The 20,336-nt window shown below is 44.5% G+C and overlaps 1 protein-coding gene across 1 annotated transcript; it reads left to right on the forward strand.

The window, feature by feature from the left end:
- The first annotated feature begins 4,738 nt into the window (after positions 1 to 4,738).
- On the forward strand, positions 4,739 to 6,053 carry LOC125548302 (F-box protein At5g49610-like). The gene has a single exon (XM_048711950.2). The coding sequence runs from the start codon at positions 4,759 to 4,761 to the stop codon at positions 5,893 to 5,895; it is 1,137 nt and encodes a 378-aa protein (XP_048567907.1). The 5' UTR covers positions 4,739 to 4,758; the 3' UTR covers positions 5,896 to 6,053.
- The last annotated feature ends 14,283 nt before the right edge of the window (positions 6,054 to 20,336 follow it).

Here is a 20,336-nt window from a genome sequence, read left to right on the forward strand (position 1 = left end):
TTCAAATATGTGAAATTGATTTCAACTATTTCAAGAAACAAATTTCAATTATTTGAAAATAAAATCACTCATTAGAAAAACAGATTCCACTCATTTCAATTATCTAATTTCACTCATTAAAAAAGATTTAAGTCATTTAAAAAATGCACTTTTTGAAACATGTGATTTTATTTGAAATGAATAAAATTAGTTTTATGAAACATTTGAAACTATTTTTTTAATATGTGAAATGAGTTACTTCAAATATATGTAATTTATTGTTTCTATGTGTCAAATGGATTATTTCCAACATATGAAACATATTCAATGTGTCTGTAAAGCAACTTATTTTAGTGTATCTAATATTTGTGAAATCTAAATGACATTAGTTATTTGACATGAGTGGAATTGGATTGTGGAAATAAATGAAATGGGTGATTTTTTTTGAATCAGTGAAAGCAGTTTTGTAAAATGAGTGAAATCAGTTTCTTTAAAGTGTTAAAATCAGTTTTTGAAATAAATCAAAACTAGTTTTTTGAAATGAGTGAAATTAGTTCATTGAAGTCGATGAAATTAGTAAAAGGGAAAAGATTAGCATCAACCGACTGATAAAAGCGCTGCATCCGCCGCTTGATGCGCCGTTGGATCAATTAAAATAACCAACCTTATCTTTTCCAACGTCGTTCTTCTTCTCACACATATTCCTTCCCAAAATCAAGCTCCCTCTCTCTCTCCCCAAGTCAGCTTCTAGCAGCAGCGTCACCCAGTCCTGGGATGGCCTCGCGGCTCACACGGGCACCGGTGGCCGGAGCGCCGAGGACGAGATGGTAGTTGTGCCTCTTGCAACATCAATCTCGTCGCTGTCCTGAGACAAGTTTCTGCAACAACCGCGTTGTTGCGGAACAATAGCGAACGACGACTGTGCAGTGCGGAACGCACTAAGAGATGTTGCAATTTTTTAAACATGAGTCTTGTTGCAGAAAATTAGCCGCAGCGGTAGATGTTGTTGTAATTTTTGTAACAAGGATCATGTTACCGAAATTAGGGAAGAGAGGGTTTTGCAACATGGGTCTTGTTGCAAGAAATTAGAGAGAGAAGTTTTTGCAACAAGTGTGTTGTTACAGAAAATTATATAAGTGGAGATTTTGCAACAAGAGTCTTGTTGCAGAAATACAAGGTTCATCGGATGGCTCACGAGACGGTGGATTTTGCGCCGAAGGACTAGTTCGCCCCGCGGACAGGGGAATCTGTTTCCGAAACTGATGTGTTGTTGCAGGACGTAAGGAGGTGGTCACGCGCGCGCGGTGGTTAGATCCGACGGCTATCGGGACGCTGATCCAGCGAAGCTTCATGCGGCGGATGTTTTCTAATACATCCGCCGGCCGACGCGTAGCGGCTCCCTTAGTAAAATGAAATAACTTAACTATCTTCTAATATGTGAAATTGATTGTTTCAATGTATGGAATTGTTTCAAATATGGAAGAGTGTAATGTGTATGAAACTGATTTCAAATCTAACTGAAACAATGAGAATAAGTTATCGAGATATATCAAAGATTGATTATGTTTTGAAGATCTTCCGGCTACGAATTCAAATGTGTATAAAAACTTGTAAAACCGAGATTTGGTTTAAAATATATCAATCACTTAAAACATGTCATTGAAATTACATAAACATATTTTGCATGGAGAGAGAATGGATGCAAGGGTCCTTCTCTCCACTCTCTTGCCCTCTCTCCTGTAAGAAAGCTGAGACGACTTGACAAAATCACTTGCATTTCTCTCTGCAACCTTGTGTATTGCTCATGAAAAGATCCCTCAGATTATAGCTATACAAAGCTAACATGAATCTCAATGCAGGTGATGGACGGCAGAGGTTTCACCAGTACATATCCTCACCACCGTTCAATTTGCCATTGTCTTTCATATATCATTCCCAGTATCTCTTGTAACTAATCCCTGTCTTCTATATAAAGCTAAGGTACGATAGCATGCCACCAAGGAAAGGATGATATCGGCAGGCTTCTATGGTATCAAACTGTCACAAGGAAATTCAATAAGAAACTGTCGTAAGGAAAATTCAAAAGCAAAAAATATTGTGGACCAACATATGGTTGGGTGGTTATGACAACAGTGGTATCCTCAGCCCATCAGAGCTCAGTCTCTCGGAGGTGTTCATGGGGATAGGGTGTGCAAGCGTGCGTTCATAGGGGTGATTATATGTGCGTATGTATGAGCGTTTGCGTTTGTACTGTGTTTAAAAATAAAAGGAAAAAAATCTGTCTTAAGCAGCTTTTTATACGGCAAAAGCTTGCAAACGAAGTTCAGCTAAGCCCAGCCCGTTTACGAGCTAGCCCAAATGATGCATCTGTGTTGAGATTGAGAAAGACCTGGATCTGACCTACCGAGAACGTATCCAGTGCAACGAGCCAACTCGTGCACCAGATGCGCCGGCTGCACATGAGCCGTCAGATTGGAATATGAGGGACAGGATCAATCAAAGATGTGGGTGCTGGTACATTTTGCAAAGGGGCCTTGAAGTGTAGCAAAATCGAGCCAAACAACCTCCAAACTCCACTTTGTGTCTTCCCCTTTCGCCATCTTCTGCACCACTGAACCAGGCGCTAGGTTCAGCTAGGGTTAGCAGAAAAATTGGGTGACTTGGCGTCTCCCTCTCCTCTTCCTCGAGAACTCCCTCTCCCTCTGGGACCGCCGGCGTTGAAACACCAGCGCCCAGGATCCAAACCATGTAGTTGAGCGGCGGCTCGGTGTGATTGCGCCTATGTAGCGACGCGAGGTTGTAGCTCTGTGGATGGACCGTACTGCTGCATAGGATCCGTCCATCCGCCATTACAGCTCAACGATCCGAGGTATGTGCACTGTATTTCGTTCTTATATTATTCATGGGCAGCCATATTGGTTCTTCTGATTCCTCCTCAGTTGCCCCAATTCGTTTGAACCCATTTCAGAAATTGGACAGTATGGGCACTGAATTTATGTACGAGATGCAACCATAATGGTGAAATTTTATCACTAATTACAATTGTTAGAGTGGAATATAGATGTGCTATGTCTGCTCTGATAATTAGTCAAGTACTTCGCTCAATTTATACTAAAGTCGTACATGAACGACTGAATATGTATGTGAAAAATGATTACCTGTGAGCCCGTGTACACGGCAAGAGTTTGTTCATTACTACCTTTTTTCTGTGATGTCAATTACTACTTTTTCCTGTGATGTGTACACGCAATAGTTTTTACGTGAAAAATGATTACCTAGAACTAGAAGCTCACATTTGCAGGCGTTTTGTTGAAGCATGCATATGATTGGTTTATCCAGTTCTGTATAATTATTCCATGTAACTCTGAATGAGCCTTACTGTTAGCTTCAGGAAGTTGATTGTATGACCTAGAAAGGGAATTGCTAAGCCTAGCTTCACATAGATTTCAAGATTTGATTTGTATTTATGTGTAACTTCATTTTGCAGACAACTGCTATACATTGTGCTCATGTGACTATTTGGCCAATTAGCGCAACCTTATTATTATGTGTATTGAGCACAATTCCTTTTTCTCATGTGTGTTGTTGCTCTGTACTGCAGCAGCAACAGCAGCATCTGAAACTTTGAAGATAAGTGAGAACATGTTCAGCATCATTCATCATCTGAAACTTGGAAGATAATTGAGAACATGTTCAGCATCATCATCTGAAACTTGGAAGATAAGTGAGAAGATGTTCATCTGTAATAGATATTTTTAGCATCATCATCAGAAATTCTTGCTCTGTACTTTAGCAAGTGAGACACTTCTAATAGACAAACAAGATTTAATTCTGCAAATATGTCTTAGTTTTTCAGCATTATAAAGACAATTGTTGTCCAACCAAATCACTTTTGATCTTAGCATGGCCTTGCCTGGATCGCTTAAGTTCTGTTTTTTTTCCTGAATTGTTCTTTGGACTGCAGGCTACCCCTTATATGATAGAATCATGTTTCTTTCTACCAGGCAGTTGTATTGTTCGTACTTGGAGTTTCAGAGCCAGTACATATTCAGTGAAGTGCAACGGGAACCAGAGGGGATGGCACCATGCAATCCATGATTAGTGTTAAGCCGTGAGTTGATGTAACTGGGGTTGGTTTGTGTGGTTTGGGTATTTTGATAAGCTTGCTCGTTTAGGTTAGTGTTAAGCCTTGAGATATGTTACCTGACAATCACACTTGATGGATACAGTTAAGCTATGTAATGTACGGTTGTAACTAGAAACCTCACAGATGAGTGTATCCATTAAATCTGTGTCTATTAGAAGAAAATCACTGTTTGCAGGTGTAGTTCGTTCAGTTTTTTTTGTTATATATACTCGTTGCATCAGTTCAAAGGTGAGTATTGCATGTGTAGAACAAGTGTGTCAAAATTTACTCTCACTACTAATGGATTGGTCACAGTAACCAAGACTACTGAAGAAAATCTCTTTTTAAAACTTAAGAAAATGATTTTTCAACTTGGTCAAACAAAAAAGTTCGGTTTGATCACGTCTCCGCAAACAACAGCAGGATATTTTCTGGCTCAGATTGGTACATCAATACAGGATTGGGCAGTACTATTCGTAGCATTCAATAATACTACAAGGTTCCCTTTGTAAAATGTACCAGCAGCCCAGATCCTGTCCCTTTGATTCCAATCTGACGGGTCATGTGCAGCTGGTGCATTCGTTACACGAGTTAGCTCGTTGCACTGGATACATTCTCCTGACCTACCTCCGCCGCCACCCAGCGCGGCGGCCATGGCGACGGCAGCAGCGACTCCTCCCCATGGCGGCCTCCCGGAAGAGGTCGTGGTATGGGAGATCCTCGTCCGCCTGCCCCCAAAATCCCTCCTCCGCTGCCGCGCCGTCTGCCGCGCCTGGCGCAGCGCCACCTCCGCCCGCGACTTCCTCGCCGCCCACCACGCCCGTCAGCCCAACCTCCCCATCGCCTTCCAGGAATACCACGGCGGCCAAAGCTTACTCGCCTTCGACAACCGGGGCGCCGCCGCCGCCCAGCTCCAACCCGTCGCCCGGCTTGACGACGACTCCAGTCTGGAAGCCTCCTGTGACGGTCTACTCCTCCTCACCGACTATGGCAGGGGTGTTCCAAGGTTCTGTGTCTGCAACCCGGCCACTCGTCAGTTTGCTTGCTTGCCGACGCTTTCTGGTTTCGTGCCTCTGGCTCTGGGGATGTATCGGCACGGCCCGACTGGCGAGTACCGAGTACTCGTCTGCCCGAGAGATGAAGATCCGGCGACTGATGCATGCTACATCTTCGCATTGGGCTCCGTCCATCCACTGAAGAACATCGGATGGCTGCCGGAGGTGGATGAAATGTGTTCCAGTGCTGTTCTCTCCCGTGGTAGCCTGCATTGGCACCTGCAGCAGTATGAGAGTGCAGCCAAAGTGATAATGGCATTCGACACCACAGCTGAGTCATTCCGGCGGATGCGTGGTCCAGTCGTTCCTAGCAGCGATGGCCTATTTGCTGGCATGTTTGAAATGGATGGCATTCTCGGCGTGGCCTGCTCTAATGACAAAGACAAAATCATTGGCATATGGATGATGCAGGACTACGAAAGCGAGATCTGGACCTTAAAATACCGCTTTGAATTGCCGTTTGAGGAGATCAAGATGCAGTGTGACATGAGGCAGGTTAGGGTGAAGCATGGCGATATGTTGATTGTGGTTGTGCCCGATGGCAATGGTGAGTTGCTCGTGCTATCACGATTTGGCAATGGGCTGTTTCAGATTAACATGGATGGCAAGTTGGTTGGAAGTTTCTACCGTGAAGACCTCTGTCTTACTCAACTTCAGCTCAAACAAACTCTTGTTCCGCATACATTCTTTCCGGCGCTAGAGAGTTATGTTGTGAATGCTCCACCTTTCATCTGAGGGCTGTTGAGTGAGTGGGTTCTTCTTAATGACCTAAACGTTTGTATCCTCATAAGCTACAATATGCATGAGTTGGACCCGTATGTTCCATTAGCTCCTTTGTTGATACATATAAAGTTATATGATCAAGAAACTGTTATTCTTATGTAGTTCCGTGCAATCTATGCTTGTTCTGTCACCCTTTCATGTTGAAGGCAGTGACTACTGTGCATGTTAATTCTAAAATTAGCAAGTCATTTTGATATGTGTTTCAAATATGTGCGAACTATTATATGTGATGTTTCTATTGTTTTGAACTGAAGGATTAGTTTACTCTTTTATCTAGTGGTCTTCTCAGTTCTTACTATGTGGCAATCTACCTGCCTTTTGTCTCTATATGTCTATAAGGGCTTGAAACACCGCACGTAAATTGAATAAATGACTGCATTTTGTACTCAACCTAGCAGTGAGTTCTGTTGTTATTCTTCTTGTTCAAGAATCCATTCCATATGGTTCTATAATGAAATATTCTGTTATAAATCCTACTTTCTGGTTCATCGTTTGGAATTATATCCATTATTTCACATTAGCTTCTTATCATTGTAAGCAATTATCTATCATTTCATTTTAGTTGCTAACCATTTAAGGAAATATTGTTTCATTTGGTTCCACTTTAAGCAATAGGTAGTATGAATTCAATTGTTTCTTTGTTGATGTGCACAGAGTTATCAACTTATGATCAAGAAGCTCTGACTATTACATGGTTGCATGAAATTTATTTTTCTTTGGATATCCTTTTGGGAGAAGTGGCTACTGTGCAGGTTGATGCTAAAATTACCAAGTCATTTTTGTCAGTGTCTGAAATATGTCAATCGATCTGCCTGTTCTTAGCTGATTACTGATGAAGAATTGACTTGGCCTTTTCTTGATATTGTCTTGTTTTTTGGAGATTATCCCATGTCTTCATAGTAAATGTTCAGCAAATATATATTAGTTTCGTGGTTCCAGGTTTTGTTGTAGCTGAGCATGGAATTAAGGCAAATTATCCTCTGTGTTGACCAGCAAGTTGCACATGATTTTTATTCATGACCATTTAAGGAAATAATGCTTCACTTGGCTCCTGTTTTAATCGATAGGTGTTGTGAATCCAAATCCACTAGCTTCTTTGTTGATGTATACAAAGCTGTGATCAAGAAGCTCTGACTGTCACATGGTTGCATGAAATTTATTTTTCTTTGGATATCCTTTTGGGCAGGAGTGGCTACTGTGCATGTCGATGCTAAAATTATCAAGTCATTTTGGTCAGTGTTTGAAATATTTGCCAATTGGTTTGCCTCGCGTCTCTGTTTTTCTTTACTGATGAAGAATTGACTTGGCCTTTTATCAAGGTTGTCTTGAGATTGTTCCATGTCTTCGTAGTACTATATGAGTGTTCAGCATTAGTTTCGTGATTCCAGGTTTTGTTGTAGGTGACGTTGAAAAAAGGCAGCTTATCCTCTTTGTTGACCAGCAACTCGCACCTGATTTTTAGTCATGAACCCATCGCGCCTGGTTAGGCATTGAAATGTGCTATAATTTTGTCTTCCTATTGCATCGTTAGGAGTTATCTGTAACAACATATCTTTAGCTGCTAACTATTTAAGGGAATTGATTGATGCTTCTTCTGATATTCAACCTTGACATAAGCGCAAGGAGAATCTGTAGTGATAAGCGGAGGAAAGGGTTATCAGGTCAGGTCCCACGCCGCCGCTTTCCTGTTGTAACTGCGGTTGTAAAGTGTGTTGAAAGCCCCCTCTCATCAGCTACTAGTTGTTACTGCATGTATTAGGATGCGGTTACATTTCACACACTGGGTGCCCCGGCTCTGCTGCAGTTCTGCAAGGCTCGGGATCGGGTAGTGGTGTGCCAACTCGTGACCTTGAGCTGCTGCCCGTCCAGCTGCCGGCGCAACAGCTTGCGCGAGGGCGCAGCCCCGTCTGTCATGCCTCGCCTCGCTCCTCCACGCAGCAATCCCAAGATGAGCGCACTCCATCGGTGTCTCCGCTGCTCTCCCCAACCACTGTCCTGCCGCTAAGCCCTGCTTCTAAACGTGACGAGACCAGGAGCTCCCCCTGTTGGGTGCGACTCATAGCCAGCCTCTGCTCGAGCCATGCTTGCCTGAGGCGATGGTGCACCTGGCTTCCAGTCATCACCAACGCCGCCGCTGGTCTGCGTCGGCACCATAAGGCGTACCCCCTCCCCGGTGCACCGTCGCGCCGCACAAGACGGAGAGGAGACCCTGGCGCCCATCTTCGAGGAGCGGCAGCTGGGCATCCTTGCCCCGCCTGCGTCGCCTCGTCCCAGCCCTCCAGTGGCTTGACGGAAGACGCTGGCAGGAGTTAAAATCTCCAACAAGGGCGGCCTCTCGCTACAAAGGATCAAACAAGCGGGTGCAGGTGTTGTTGCAGCTCCAGCAGCCAAGGTGGCGGGGAAGCTCGTCTGTCGCACAATGGGAATCACAAGAGACGGAGAAGACGTTACTGAGGCTACCTTGAACGACTTCACAGCCAAGTTTAAGGAGCAGCTGGCTCCAGAGGTGATCATGGCCATGAGGGAGTTCTTCCACCTTGATGCTGCTGCTGTCAACGGTGTCGAGGACGCACTGCTGGACCATGGTGGTGAGGGTGCGCTGGAGCTTGCTCAAGAGGGCCATCTAGCACAGGAAGTCGTGGGATCGCAGCCGGCCACGGCTTGATCTCCCAGTCTGCATGCTTGGGCTAAGTTGGGCTGTTTTAGTTGATTATGTTAGTCCAACTAAGTAATGTGTCGTGGTGTGGCTCTGTTGCTTTTGTTTTTAGGTGTGTGTGTTGTATCAGGGGTGCATGGTGTTGCCTTGTGTTGGGCTACATGCGGTGTTGTACTGCTCCAGTTGGACAGCTATTTCAATGGCTACGTTCTGTGTCCTTTCTTGCTACATGGTCAGGACCGTCAGGTTTATGTGCACGATGGTGTGTCCCATGCTGATATAGCCAATCAACACGCTCAGTTGGAACGTCCGTGGTTTAAACTGCTCAGCTAGGCGGGCAACGGTCAGTGCAACGATCGCCGCCTCCTCGTGTCAACTCGTGTGCTTACAAGAGACGAAGCTTGCCAGTGTTGACAAGTTTGTTGCCGCCTTCCTTGGTGGTAACAGACTCAAAAAATTCGCGCAACGCCCGACCACTGGGACTAGGGGAGGGATCCTTTTATTGTGGGACGACAATGTTCTAGACGTCTCCGTTATCTCAACTTGGACCTATTGTCTCTCCGGCATGGTCCGCATCCGTGCGATCGACATGTGTTACAAACTCACTTTCGTCTATGGTCCCATAGACTATGCTTGCAAGGACGACTTCTTCGCCGAACTTACCGCCCACAAGCCTTTTTTTTTGAACCGTGAACAGTAGGAGAACCTCCTACTGTTGTAACCTGTATTATTAAAATTTGTACAATTTACATGGCATCTTTACATTTATCAACCCCCCATTTTGGGGGGTGGGGAGAGTACTAAGCTATTGAGGAAAGGATGAGGGGGATGAGATGTTTATGCTTTTCCTTGACCCTATAGGTAAGGAGAGAGAAGTCCTTCTTAAGTCTGTCCAACCAAGATGTTTTTGTTGGTGCAATCCCCCTGAAGTGTTTGTTATTGCGTTCCTTCCATATGCTCCAAGCCGCAAGTAAGAACAACTCCATAAAGAGAGGTCGGTCCCAACTGATTTTGGCCATAGTGACCGTTTGTACCCTTGAAGCTCCTTGTGCCCAAGAAAGACCAAGACTAGTTCAGCATTCAGCACTGAAGTGGCATTCAAAGAACAAATATTCCATGGTTTCCTCAATTTGCAACCCACATAGAATACAGTTGTGATCCTCTCCAATATTGTAATGTCGACGTTTAAGCATATTCCTGGTGTTGAGGCGGTCGGAAAGCCCACAAGCCTTTGGCTAGTGTTGGTTGGCTTGCTGTGGGAGACTTCAATCAGATCTATCGTGCACGTGACAAAAACAAGATAAATGTTAATCGAAGTAGGATTAACCGGTTCCGCGCTACTTTGCAGTCCTGCGAGCTCAAGGAAATCCATCTTTAGAATAGACGCTTCACGTGGAGTAATGAGCGGGACAACCCAACGCTTTGCAAGCTTGACTCCTTCTTCTGCAATGCGGAATGGGATACGACATTCAACACCCATGTCTTGCACGCTTTGTCGTCCTCCCTTTCCGATCATTGTCCGCTCCTTCTCGCGGATGACAGGGGCCCCAGAAGGCCGCGGTCCTTCAAATTTGAGAATTTCTGGGTATCTTTGCCTGGATTCAACAAGGTGGTTCAGAAGGCATGGGACGAGCACGTGGGTCACACGGAGCCTTACCAAGTCTTGCACCATAGGCTCAAGAAAACTGCGACTCGGCTCTCTGAGTGGAGCAAGAAGCTCTTTTCCAAGGCTAAGATTCAACTACATGCAGCCCTGCTTGTGATTCTTCGCCTCGACATTGCACAAGAAGAGCGGATTCTTTCTCCCGAGGAACGTGAGTTACGTTCTAGGCTCAAGCGGAGGGTTATTAGTTTGGCGGTGCTTGAGAGGGCTAGGAAAAGCCAATGTGCCAGGAATTCAAATCTGAGGGATGGTGATGCAAACACCAGATTCTTTCATCGCCCCATTAATTCCCAAAGACGAAAAAACCACATTCATCGTATCAAACATGCACAAGGGTGGGTGACTGAACATGAGGTAAAAGAGAAGATCATCCATGACCACTTCTCTGAGGTCATGGGGAGGAGAGGCACGTGCAACAAAGATTTTAATTGGGAGGAGCTCGGCACCGAGCCCCATGACTTACATGACCTTGGCAATACCATCACGGAGGAAGAGGTGTGGGAGGCCATTAAGGAGATGCCTGGCAATAAGGCACCTGGACCAGATGGCTTCACGGGGACCTTCTTTAAAAAGTGTTGGGGAATCATCAAGCATTCGGTCATGAGGGTTATTCAACGCTTCGATTCCCTACACACCTCCAACTTGCAATGGCTCAATTCCGCCAATGTCGTTCTCTTGCCCAAGAAGGAGGATGCGAAGGCATCTCTGATTACAGACCTATTAGCCTTGTCCACGCCATTGCCAAAATCATTGTAGCGACCAGACCTCAAACGGTCCAATCTCTATGCTCAGGTGTCATCCCTGGATCAGTAATGCTGACACCACACAGTACTTGAAGGATTTATAACAGAGTAGCAATCACACACTTATTACATCGAGTGTCTCAAAAGAGAACTTATTACAATAAATATGGCTTAAGGCCATCTAATAACGATAATAGCGGAAGTCTTGGAAGATAAGTGAGTCCATCAACTCCAACGGCATCACTGAGTATAGAACCACGAACTAAAACTCCTTAATCGTCGTCTGAAAAGTCTGCAACATTAACGTTGCAGCCCGAAACGGGTCAGCACATGGAATATGCTGGCAAAGTAACACATAGAGAGTAATGGAATAATCAGGCTATTCTATATGCATATTTGGCTGGTGGAAATCTCTATGGTTACAGTTTTGCGTAAAGCCAATTTTTCCCTACTGCAAAGGAATAAATTTTATTTAACTATCACGGTGGTTGTTAAACATTGAGAATGGTTGACAGCATTCTCAATCCCAATTAAGCATCATCATTAAACAAAACCCAACAAAATTAATTTCAGAGTAACATGTTGAGATTCACATGATAATCCAGGTACTAGATACTCAAGATGTCCATAACCGGGGACACGGCTAACCATGATTAGTTTATACACTCTGCAGAGGTTTGCGCACTTTTTCCCACAAGACTCGATCTCATCCGTTGGATTTCTCGCACTACATGGTGTTTGAGAAACGGATGACCGAGACATAGTCTTTGAGAAGCGCTAGCACCTTACGAACGGGTAGACCGTACCAACCTACATCCCCTACATCTGCTAGTCTACCACTGTAAGAGTTTGCACAACTTAGTGAACTACGCTAGAGCCCATAATAGCTTGTGGCTGCACACGGAAGTTTCTAGCATGAATAATCTCATGATCCCTTTGAGCCTGGGTGGCGGTCCATAAGAAAAACAGGCAATCGCTGGAATACCCAGGTGTTGGGTTTCGTAGTAATTTCAAAAATTTTCCTACGCACACGCAAGATCATGTGATGCATAGCAACGAGGGGGAGAGTGTTGTCTACGTACCCAACGCAGACCGACTGCGGAAGCGATGACACGACGTAGAGGAAGTAGTCGTACGTCTTCACGATCCAACCGATCAAGCACCGAATCTACGGCACCTCCGAGTTCGAGCACACGTTCAGCTCGATGACGATCTCCGGACTCCGATCCAGCAAAGTGTCGGGGCAGAGTTTCATCAGCACGACGGCGTGGTGACGATCTTGATGTTCTACAGCAGCAGGGCTTCGCCTAAACTCCGCTACAGTATTATCGAGGTATATGGTGGCAGGGGGCACCGCACACGGCTAAGGAATAGATCACGTGGATCAACTTGTGTGTCTAGAGGTGTCCCCTGCCTCCGTATATAAAGGAGTAGAGAGGGGAAGGCTGGCCGGCCAAGGAGGGAGGCGCAGGAGGAGTCCTACTCCTTCCGGGAGTAGGACTCCCCCCCCAATCCTATTCCAAGTAGGATTCCCAAGGGGGGAAAGAGAGAGAGGGGGGCCGGCCACCTTCTCCTAGTCCTAATAGGACTAGGGGAGGGGGAAGTGGCACAGCCACCTTGGGCTGCCCCTTTCTCCTTTCCACTAAGGCCCATGTAGGCCCATATGGCTCCCGGGGGGTTCCGGTAACCTCCCGGTAACCCGGTAAAATCCCGATTTCACCCGGAACACTTCCGATGTCCAAACATAGGCTTCCAATATATCAATCTTTACTTCTCGACCATTTCGAGACTCCTCGTCATGTCCGTCATCACATCCGGGACTCCGAACAACCTTCAGTACATAAAAATGCATAAACTCATAATGTAACTGTCATCGTAACCTTAAGCGTGCGGACCCTACGGGTTCGAGAACAATGTAGACATGACCGAGACACGTCTCCGGTCAATAACCAATAGCGGAACCTGGATGCCCATATTGGCTCCTACATATTCTACGAAGATCTTTATCGGTCAGACCGCATAACAACATACGTTGTTCCCTTTGTCATCGGTATGTTACTTGCCCGAGATTCGATCGTCGGTATCCAATACCTAGTTCAATCTCGTTATCGGCAAGTCTCTTTACTCATTCCGTAATACATCATCTCACAACTAACATATTAGTTGTAATGCTTGCAAGGCTTATGTGATGTGTATTACCGAGAGGGCCCAGAGATACCTCTCCGACAATCGGAGTGACAAATCCTAATCTCGATATACGCCAACCCAACATCTACCTTCGGAGACACCTGTAATGCTCCTTTATAATCACCCAGTTACGTTGTGACGTTTGGTAGCACCCAAAGTGTTCCTCCGGCAAACGGGAGTTGCATAATCTCATAGTTATAGGAACATGTATAAGTCATGAAGAAAGCAATAGCAACATACTAAACGATCGTGTGCTAAGCTAATGGAATGGGTCATGTCAATCAGATCATTCAACTAATGATGTGACCTCGTTAATCAAATAACAACTCATTGTTCATGGTTAGGAAACATAACCATCTTTGATTAACGAGCTAGTCAAGTAGAGGCATACTAGTGACACTTTGTTTGTCTATGTATTCACACATGTATTATGTTTCCGGTTAATACAATTCTAGCATGAATAATAAACATTTATCATGATTATAAGGAAATAAATAATAACTTTATTATTGCCTCTAGGGCATATTTCCTTCAGTCTCCCACTTGCACTAGAGTCAATAATCTAGATTACACTGTAATGATTCTAACACCCATGGAGCTTTGGTGCTGATCATGTTTTGCTCATGGAAGAGGCTTAGTCAATGGATCTGCAACATTCAGATCCGTATGTATCTTGCAAATCTCTATGTCTCCCACCTGGACTAGATCCCGGATGGAGTTGAAGCATCTCTTGATGTGTTTGGTCCTTTTGTGAAATCTGGATTCCTTTGCCAAGGCAATTGCACCAGTATTGTCACAAAAGATTTTCATTGGACCCGATGCATTAGGTATGACACCTAGATCGGATATGAACTCCTTCATCCAGACTCCTTCGTTCGCTGCTTCCGAAGCAGCTATGTACTCCGCTTCACATGTAGATCCCGCTACGACGCTTTGTTTAGAACTGCACCAACTGACAGCCCCACCGTTTAATGTAAACACATATCCGGTTTGCGATTTAGAATCGTCCGGATCAGTGTCAAAGCTTGCATCAATGTAACCTTTTACGGTGAGCTCTTTGTCACCTCCATATACGAGAAACATATCCTTAGTCCTTTTCAGGTATTTCAGGATGTTCTTGACCGCTGTCCAGTGATCGATTCCTGGATTAGTTTGGTACCTCCCTGCTAAACTTATAGCAAGGCACACATCAGGTCTGGTACACAGCATTGCATACATGATAGATCCTATGGCTGATGCATAGGGAACATCTTTCATATTCTCTCTACCTTCTGCAGTGGTCGGGCATTGAGTCTTACTCAATTTCACACCTTGTAACACAGGCAAGAACCCTTTCTTTGCTTGATCCATTTTGAACTTCTTCAAAATTTTGTCAAGGTATGTGCTTTGTGAAAGTCCAATTAAGCGTCTTGATCTATCCCTATAGATCTTAATGCCTAATATGTAAGCAGCTTCACCGAGGTCTTTCATTGAAAAACTTTTATTCAAGTATCCCTTTATGCTATCCAGAAATTCTATATCATTTCCAATTAGCAATATGTCATCCACATATAATATCAGAAATGCTACAGAGCTCCCACTCACTTTCTTGTAAATACAGGCTTCTCCGAAAGTCTGTATAAAACCAAATGCTTTGATCACACTATCAAAATGTTTATTCCAACTCCGAGAGGCTTGCACCAGTCCATAAATGGATCGCTGGAGCTTGCACACTTTGTTAGATCCCTTTGGATCGACAAAACCTTCTGGTTGCATCATATACAACTCTTCTTCCAGAAATCCATTCAGGAATGCAGTTTTGACATCCATCTGCCAAATTTCATAATCATAAAATGCGGCAATCGCTAACATGATTCGGACGGACTTAAGCATCTCTACGGGTGAGAAGGTCTCATCGTAGTCAATCCCTTGAACTTGTCGAAAACCTTTCGCGACAAGTCGAGCTTTGTAGACAGTAACATTACCATCAGCGTCAGTCTTCTTCTTGAAGATCCATTTATTCTCAATTGCTTGCCGATCATCGGGCAAGTCAACCAAAGTCCATACTTTGTTCTCATACATGGATCCCATCTCAGATTTCATGGCTTCAAGCCACTTTGCGGAATCTAGGCTCACCATTGCTTCTTCATAGTTCGTAGGTTCATCATGATCTAGTAGCATGACTTCCAGAACTGGATTACCGTACCACTCTGGTGCGGATCTTACTCTGGTTGATCTACGAGGTTCAGTAGTATCTTGTTCTGAAGTTTCATGTTCATTATCATTAACTTCCTCACTTATTGGTGTAGGTGTCACAGAAACAATTTTCTGTGATGTACTACTTTCCAACAAGGGAGCAGGTACAGTTACCTCGTCAAGTTCTACTTTCCTCCCACTCACTTCTTTCGAGAGAAACTCCTTCTCAAGAAAGTTTCCGAATTTAGCAACAAAAGTCTTGCCTTCGGATCTGTGATGGAAGGTGTATCCAATAGTTTCCTTTGGATATCCTATGAAGACACATTTCTCCGATTTGGGTTCGAGCTTATCAGGTTGAAGCTTTTTCACATAAGCATCGCAGCCCCAAACTTTAAGAAACGATAACTTTGGTTTCTTGCCAAACCACAGTTCATAAGGCGTCGTCTCAACGGATTTTGATGGTGCCCTATTTAACGTGAATGCGGCCGTCTCTAGAGCATAACCCCAAAATGATAGCGGTAAATCAGTAAGAGACATCATAGATCGCACCATATCTAGTAAAGTACGATTACGACGTTCGGACACACCATTACGTTGTGGTGTTCCGGGTGGCGTGAGTTGCGAAACTATTCCACAATTTTTCAAATGTACACCAAACTCGTAACTCAAATATTCTCCTCCACGATCAGATCGCAGAAACTTTATTTTCTTGTTACGATGATTTTCAACTTCACTCTGAAATTCTTTGAACCTTTCAAATGTTTCAGATTTATGTTTCATTAAGTAAATATACCCATATCTGCTTAAATCATCTGTGAAGGTGAGAAAATAATGATATCCGCCACGAGCCTCAATATTCATCGGACCACATACATCGGTATGTATGATTTCCAACAAATCTGTTGCTCTCTCCATAGTACCGGAGAACGGTGTTTTAGTCATCTTGCCCATTAGGCACGGTTCGCAAGTACCAAGTGATTCATAATCAAGTGGTTCCAAAAGTCCATCAGTATGGAGTTTCTTCATGCGTTTTATACCGATATGACCTAAACGACAGTGCCACAAATAAGTTGCACTTTCATTATCAACTCTGCATCTTTTGGCTTCAACATTATGAATATGTGTATTACTACTATCGAGATTCAATAAGAATAGACCACTCTTCAAGGGTGCATGACCATAAAAGATATTACTCATATAAATAGAACAGCCATTATTCTCTGATTTAAATGAATAACCGTCTCGCATTAAACAAGATCCAGATATAATTTTCATGCTCAACGCTGGCACCAAATAACAATTATTTAGGTCTAATATTAATCCCGAAGGTAGATGTAGAGGTAGCGTGCCGACCGCGATCACATCGACTTTGGAACCGTTTCCCACGCGCATCGTCACCTCGTCCTTAGCCAATCTTCGCTTAATCCGTAGCCCCTGTTTCGAGTTGCAAATATTAGCAACAGAACCAGTATCAAATACCCAGGTGCTACTGCGAGCATTAGTAAGGTACACATCAATAACATGTATATCACATATACCTTTGTTCACTTTGCCATCCTTCTTATCTGCCAAATACTTGGGGCAGTTCCGCTTCCAGTGACCAGTCTGCTTGCAGTAGAAGCACTCAGTTTCAGGCTTAGGTCCAGACTTGGGTTTCTTCTCTTGAGCAGCAACTGGCTTGCTGTTCTTCTTGAAGTTCCCCTTCTTCTTTCCTTTGCCCTTTTTCTTGAAACTAGTGGTCTTGTTGACCATCAACACTTGATGCTCTTTCTTGATTTCTACCTCCGCAGCTTTCAGCATCGCGAAGAGCTCGGGAATAGTCTTGTTCATCCCTTGCATATTATAGTTCATCACGAAGCTCTTGTAGCTTGGTGGCAGTGACTGGAGAATTCTGTCAATGACGCAATCATCTGGAAGATTAACTCCCAATTGAATCAAGTGATTATTATACCCAGACATTTTGAGTATATGCTCACTGACAGAACTGTTTTCCTCCATCTTGCAGCTATAGAATTTATTGGAGACTTCATATCTCTCAATCTGGGCATTTGCTTGAAATATTAACTTCAACTCCTGGAACATCTCATATGCTCCATGACGTTCAAAACGTCGTTGAAGTCCCGATTCTAAGCCGTAAAGCATGGCACACTGAACTATCGAGTAGTCATCAGCTTTGCTCTGCCAGACGTTCATAACATCTGGCGTTGCTCCAGCAGCAGGCCTGGCACCCAGCGGTGCTTCCAGGACGTAATTCTTCTGTGCAGCAATGAGGATAATCCTCAAGTTACGGACCCAGTCCGTGTAATTGCTACCATCATCTTTCAACTTTGCTTTCTCAAGGAACGCATTAAAATTCAACGGAACAACAGCATGAGCCATCTATCTACAATCAACATAAACAAGCAAGATACTATCAGGTACTAAGTTCATGATAAATTTAAGTTCAATTAATCATATTACTTAAGAACTCCCACTTAGATAGACATCCCTCTAATCCTCTAAGTGATCACGTGATCCAAATCAACTAAACCATGTCCGATCATCACGTGAGATGGAGTAGTTTCATCGGTGAACATCATTATGTTGATCATATCTACTATATGATTCACGCTCGACCTTTCGGTCTCCGTGTTCCGAGGCCATATCTGTATATGCTTGGATCGTCAAGTATAACCTGAGTATTCTGCGTGCGCAACTGTTTTGCACCCGTTGTATTTGAACGTAGAGCCTATCACACCCGATCATCACGTGGTGTCTCAGCACGAAGAACTTTCGCAACGGTGCATACTCAGGGAGAACACTTCTTGATAATTTAGTGAGAGATCATCTTATAATGCTACCGTCAATCAAAGCAAGATAAGATGCATAAAAGATAAACATCACATGCAATCAATATAAGTGATATGATATGGCCATCATCATCTTGTGCCTGTGATCTCCATCTCCGAAGCACCGTCATGATCACCATTGTCACCGGCGCGACACCTTGATCTCCATCGTAGCATCGTTGTCGTCTCGCCAATCTTATGCTTCCACGACTATCACTACCGTTTAGTAATAAAGTAAAGCATTACATCGCGATTGCATTGCATACAATAAAGCGACAACCATATGGCTCCTGCCAGTTGCCGATAACTCGGTTACAAAACATGATCATCTCATACAATAAAATTCAGCATCATGCCTTGACCATATCACATCACAACATGCCCTGCAAAAACAAGTTAGACGTCCTCTACTTTGTTGTTGCATGTTTTACGTGGCTGCTACGGGCTTAAGTAAGAACCAATCTCACCTACGCATCAAAACCACAACGATAGTTTGTCAAATAGACTCCGTTTTAACCTTCGCAAGGACCGGGCGTAGCCACACTCGGTTCAACTAAAGTTGGAGAGACAGTCGCCCGCAAGCCATCTATGTGCAAAGCACGTCGAGGGAACCGGTCTCGCGTAAGCGTACGCGTAAGGTTGGTCCGGGTCGTCTCGTCCAACAATACCGCTGAACCAAAGTATGACATGCTGGTAGGCAGTATGACTTGTATCGTCCACAACTCACTTGTGTTCTACTCGTGCATATAACATCAACATAAATAACCTAGGCTCGGATGCCACTGTTGGGTTTCGTAGTAATTTCAAAAAATTTCCTACGCACACGCAAGATCATGTGATGCATAGCAACGAGGGGGAGAGTGTTGTCTACGTACCCAACGCAGACCGACTGCGGAAGTGATGACACGACGTAGAGGAAGTAGTCGTACGTCTTCACGATCCAACCGATCAAGCACCGAATCTACGGCACCTCCGAGTTCGAGCACACGTTCAGCTCGATGACGATCCCCGGACTCCGATCCAGCAAAGTGTCGAGGCAGAGTTTCGTCAGCACGATGGCGTGGTGACGATCTTGATGTTCTACAGCAGCAGGGCTTCGCCTAAACTCCGCTACAGTATTATCGAGGTATATGGTGGCAGGGGGCACCGCACACGGCTAAGGAATAGATCACGTGGATCAACTTGTGTGTCTAGAGGTGTCCCCTGCCTCCGTATATAAAGGAGTAGAGGGGGGAAGGCTGGCCGGCCAAGGAGGGAGGCGCAGGAGGAGTCCTACTCCTTCCGGGAGTAGGACTCCCCCCCCCAATCCTATTCCAAGTAGGATTCCCAAGGGGGGAAAGAGAGAGAGGGGGGCCGGCCACCTTCTCCTAGTCCTAATAGGACTAGGGGAGGGGGAAGTGGCACAGCCACCTTGGGCTGCCCCTTTCTCCTTTCCACTAAGGCCCATGTAGGCCCATATGGCTCCCGGGGGGTTCCGGTAACCTCCCGGTAACCCGGTAAAATCCCGATTTCACCCGGAACACTTCCGATGTCCAAACATAGGCTTCCAATATATCAATCTTTACGTCTCGACCATTTCGAGACTCCTCGTCATGTCCGTGATCACATCCGGGACTCCGAACAACCTTCGGTACATCAAAATGCATAAACTCATAATGTAACTGTCATCGTAACCTTAAGCGTGCGGACCCTACGGGTTTGAGAACAATGTAGACATGACCGAGACACGTCTCCGGTCAATAACCAATAGCGGGACCTGGATGCCCATATTGGCTCCTACATATTCTACGAAGATCTTTATCGGTCAGACCGCATAACAACATACGTTGTTCCCTTTGTCATCGGTATGTTACTTGCCCGAGATTCGATCGTCGGTATCCAATACCTAGTTCAATCTCGTTATCGGCAAGTCTCTTTACTCGTTCCGTAATACATCATCTCACAACTAACATATTAGTTGTAATGCTTGCAAGGCTTATGTGATGTGTTACCGAGAGGGCCAGAGATACCTCTCCGACAATCGGAGTGACAAATCCTAATCTCGATATACGCCAACCCAACATCTACCTTCGGAGACACCTGTAATGCTCCTTTATAATCACCCAGTTACGTTGTGACGTTTGGTAGCACCCAAAGTGTTC

The sequence above is a fragment of the Triticum urartu genome, chromosome 3A (assembly GCF_056163025.1).
Source record: "Triticum urartu cultivar PI428250 chromosome 3A, HENAU_Tu73, whole genome shotgun sequence".
NCBI lineage: Eukaryota > Viridiplantae > Streptophyta > Magnoliopsida > Poales > Poaceae > Triticum > Triticum urartu.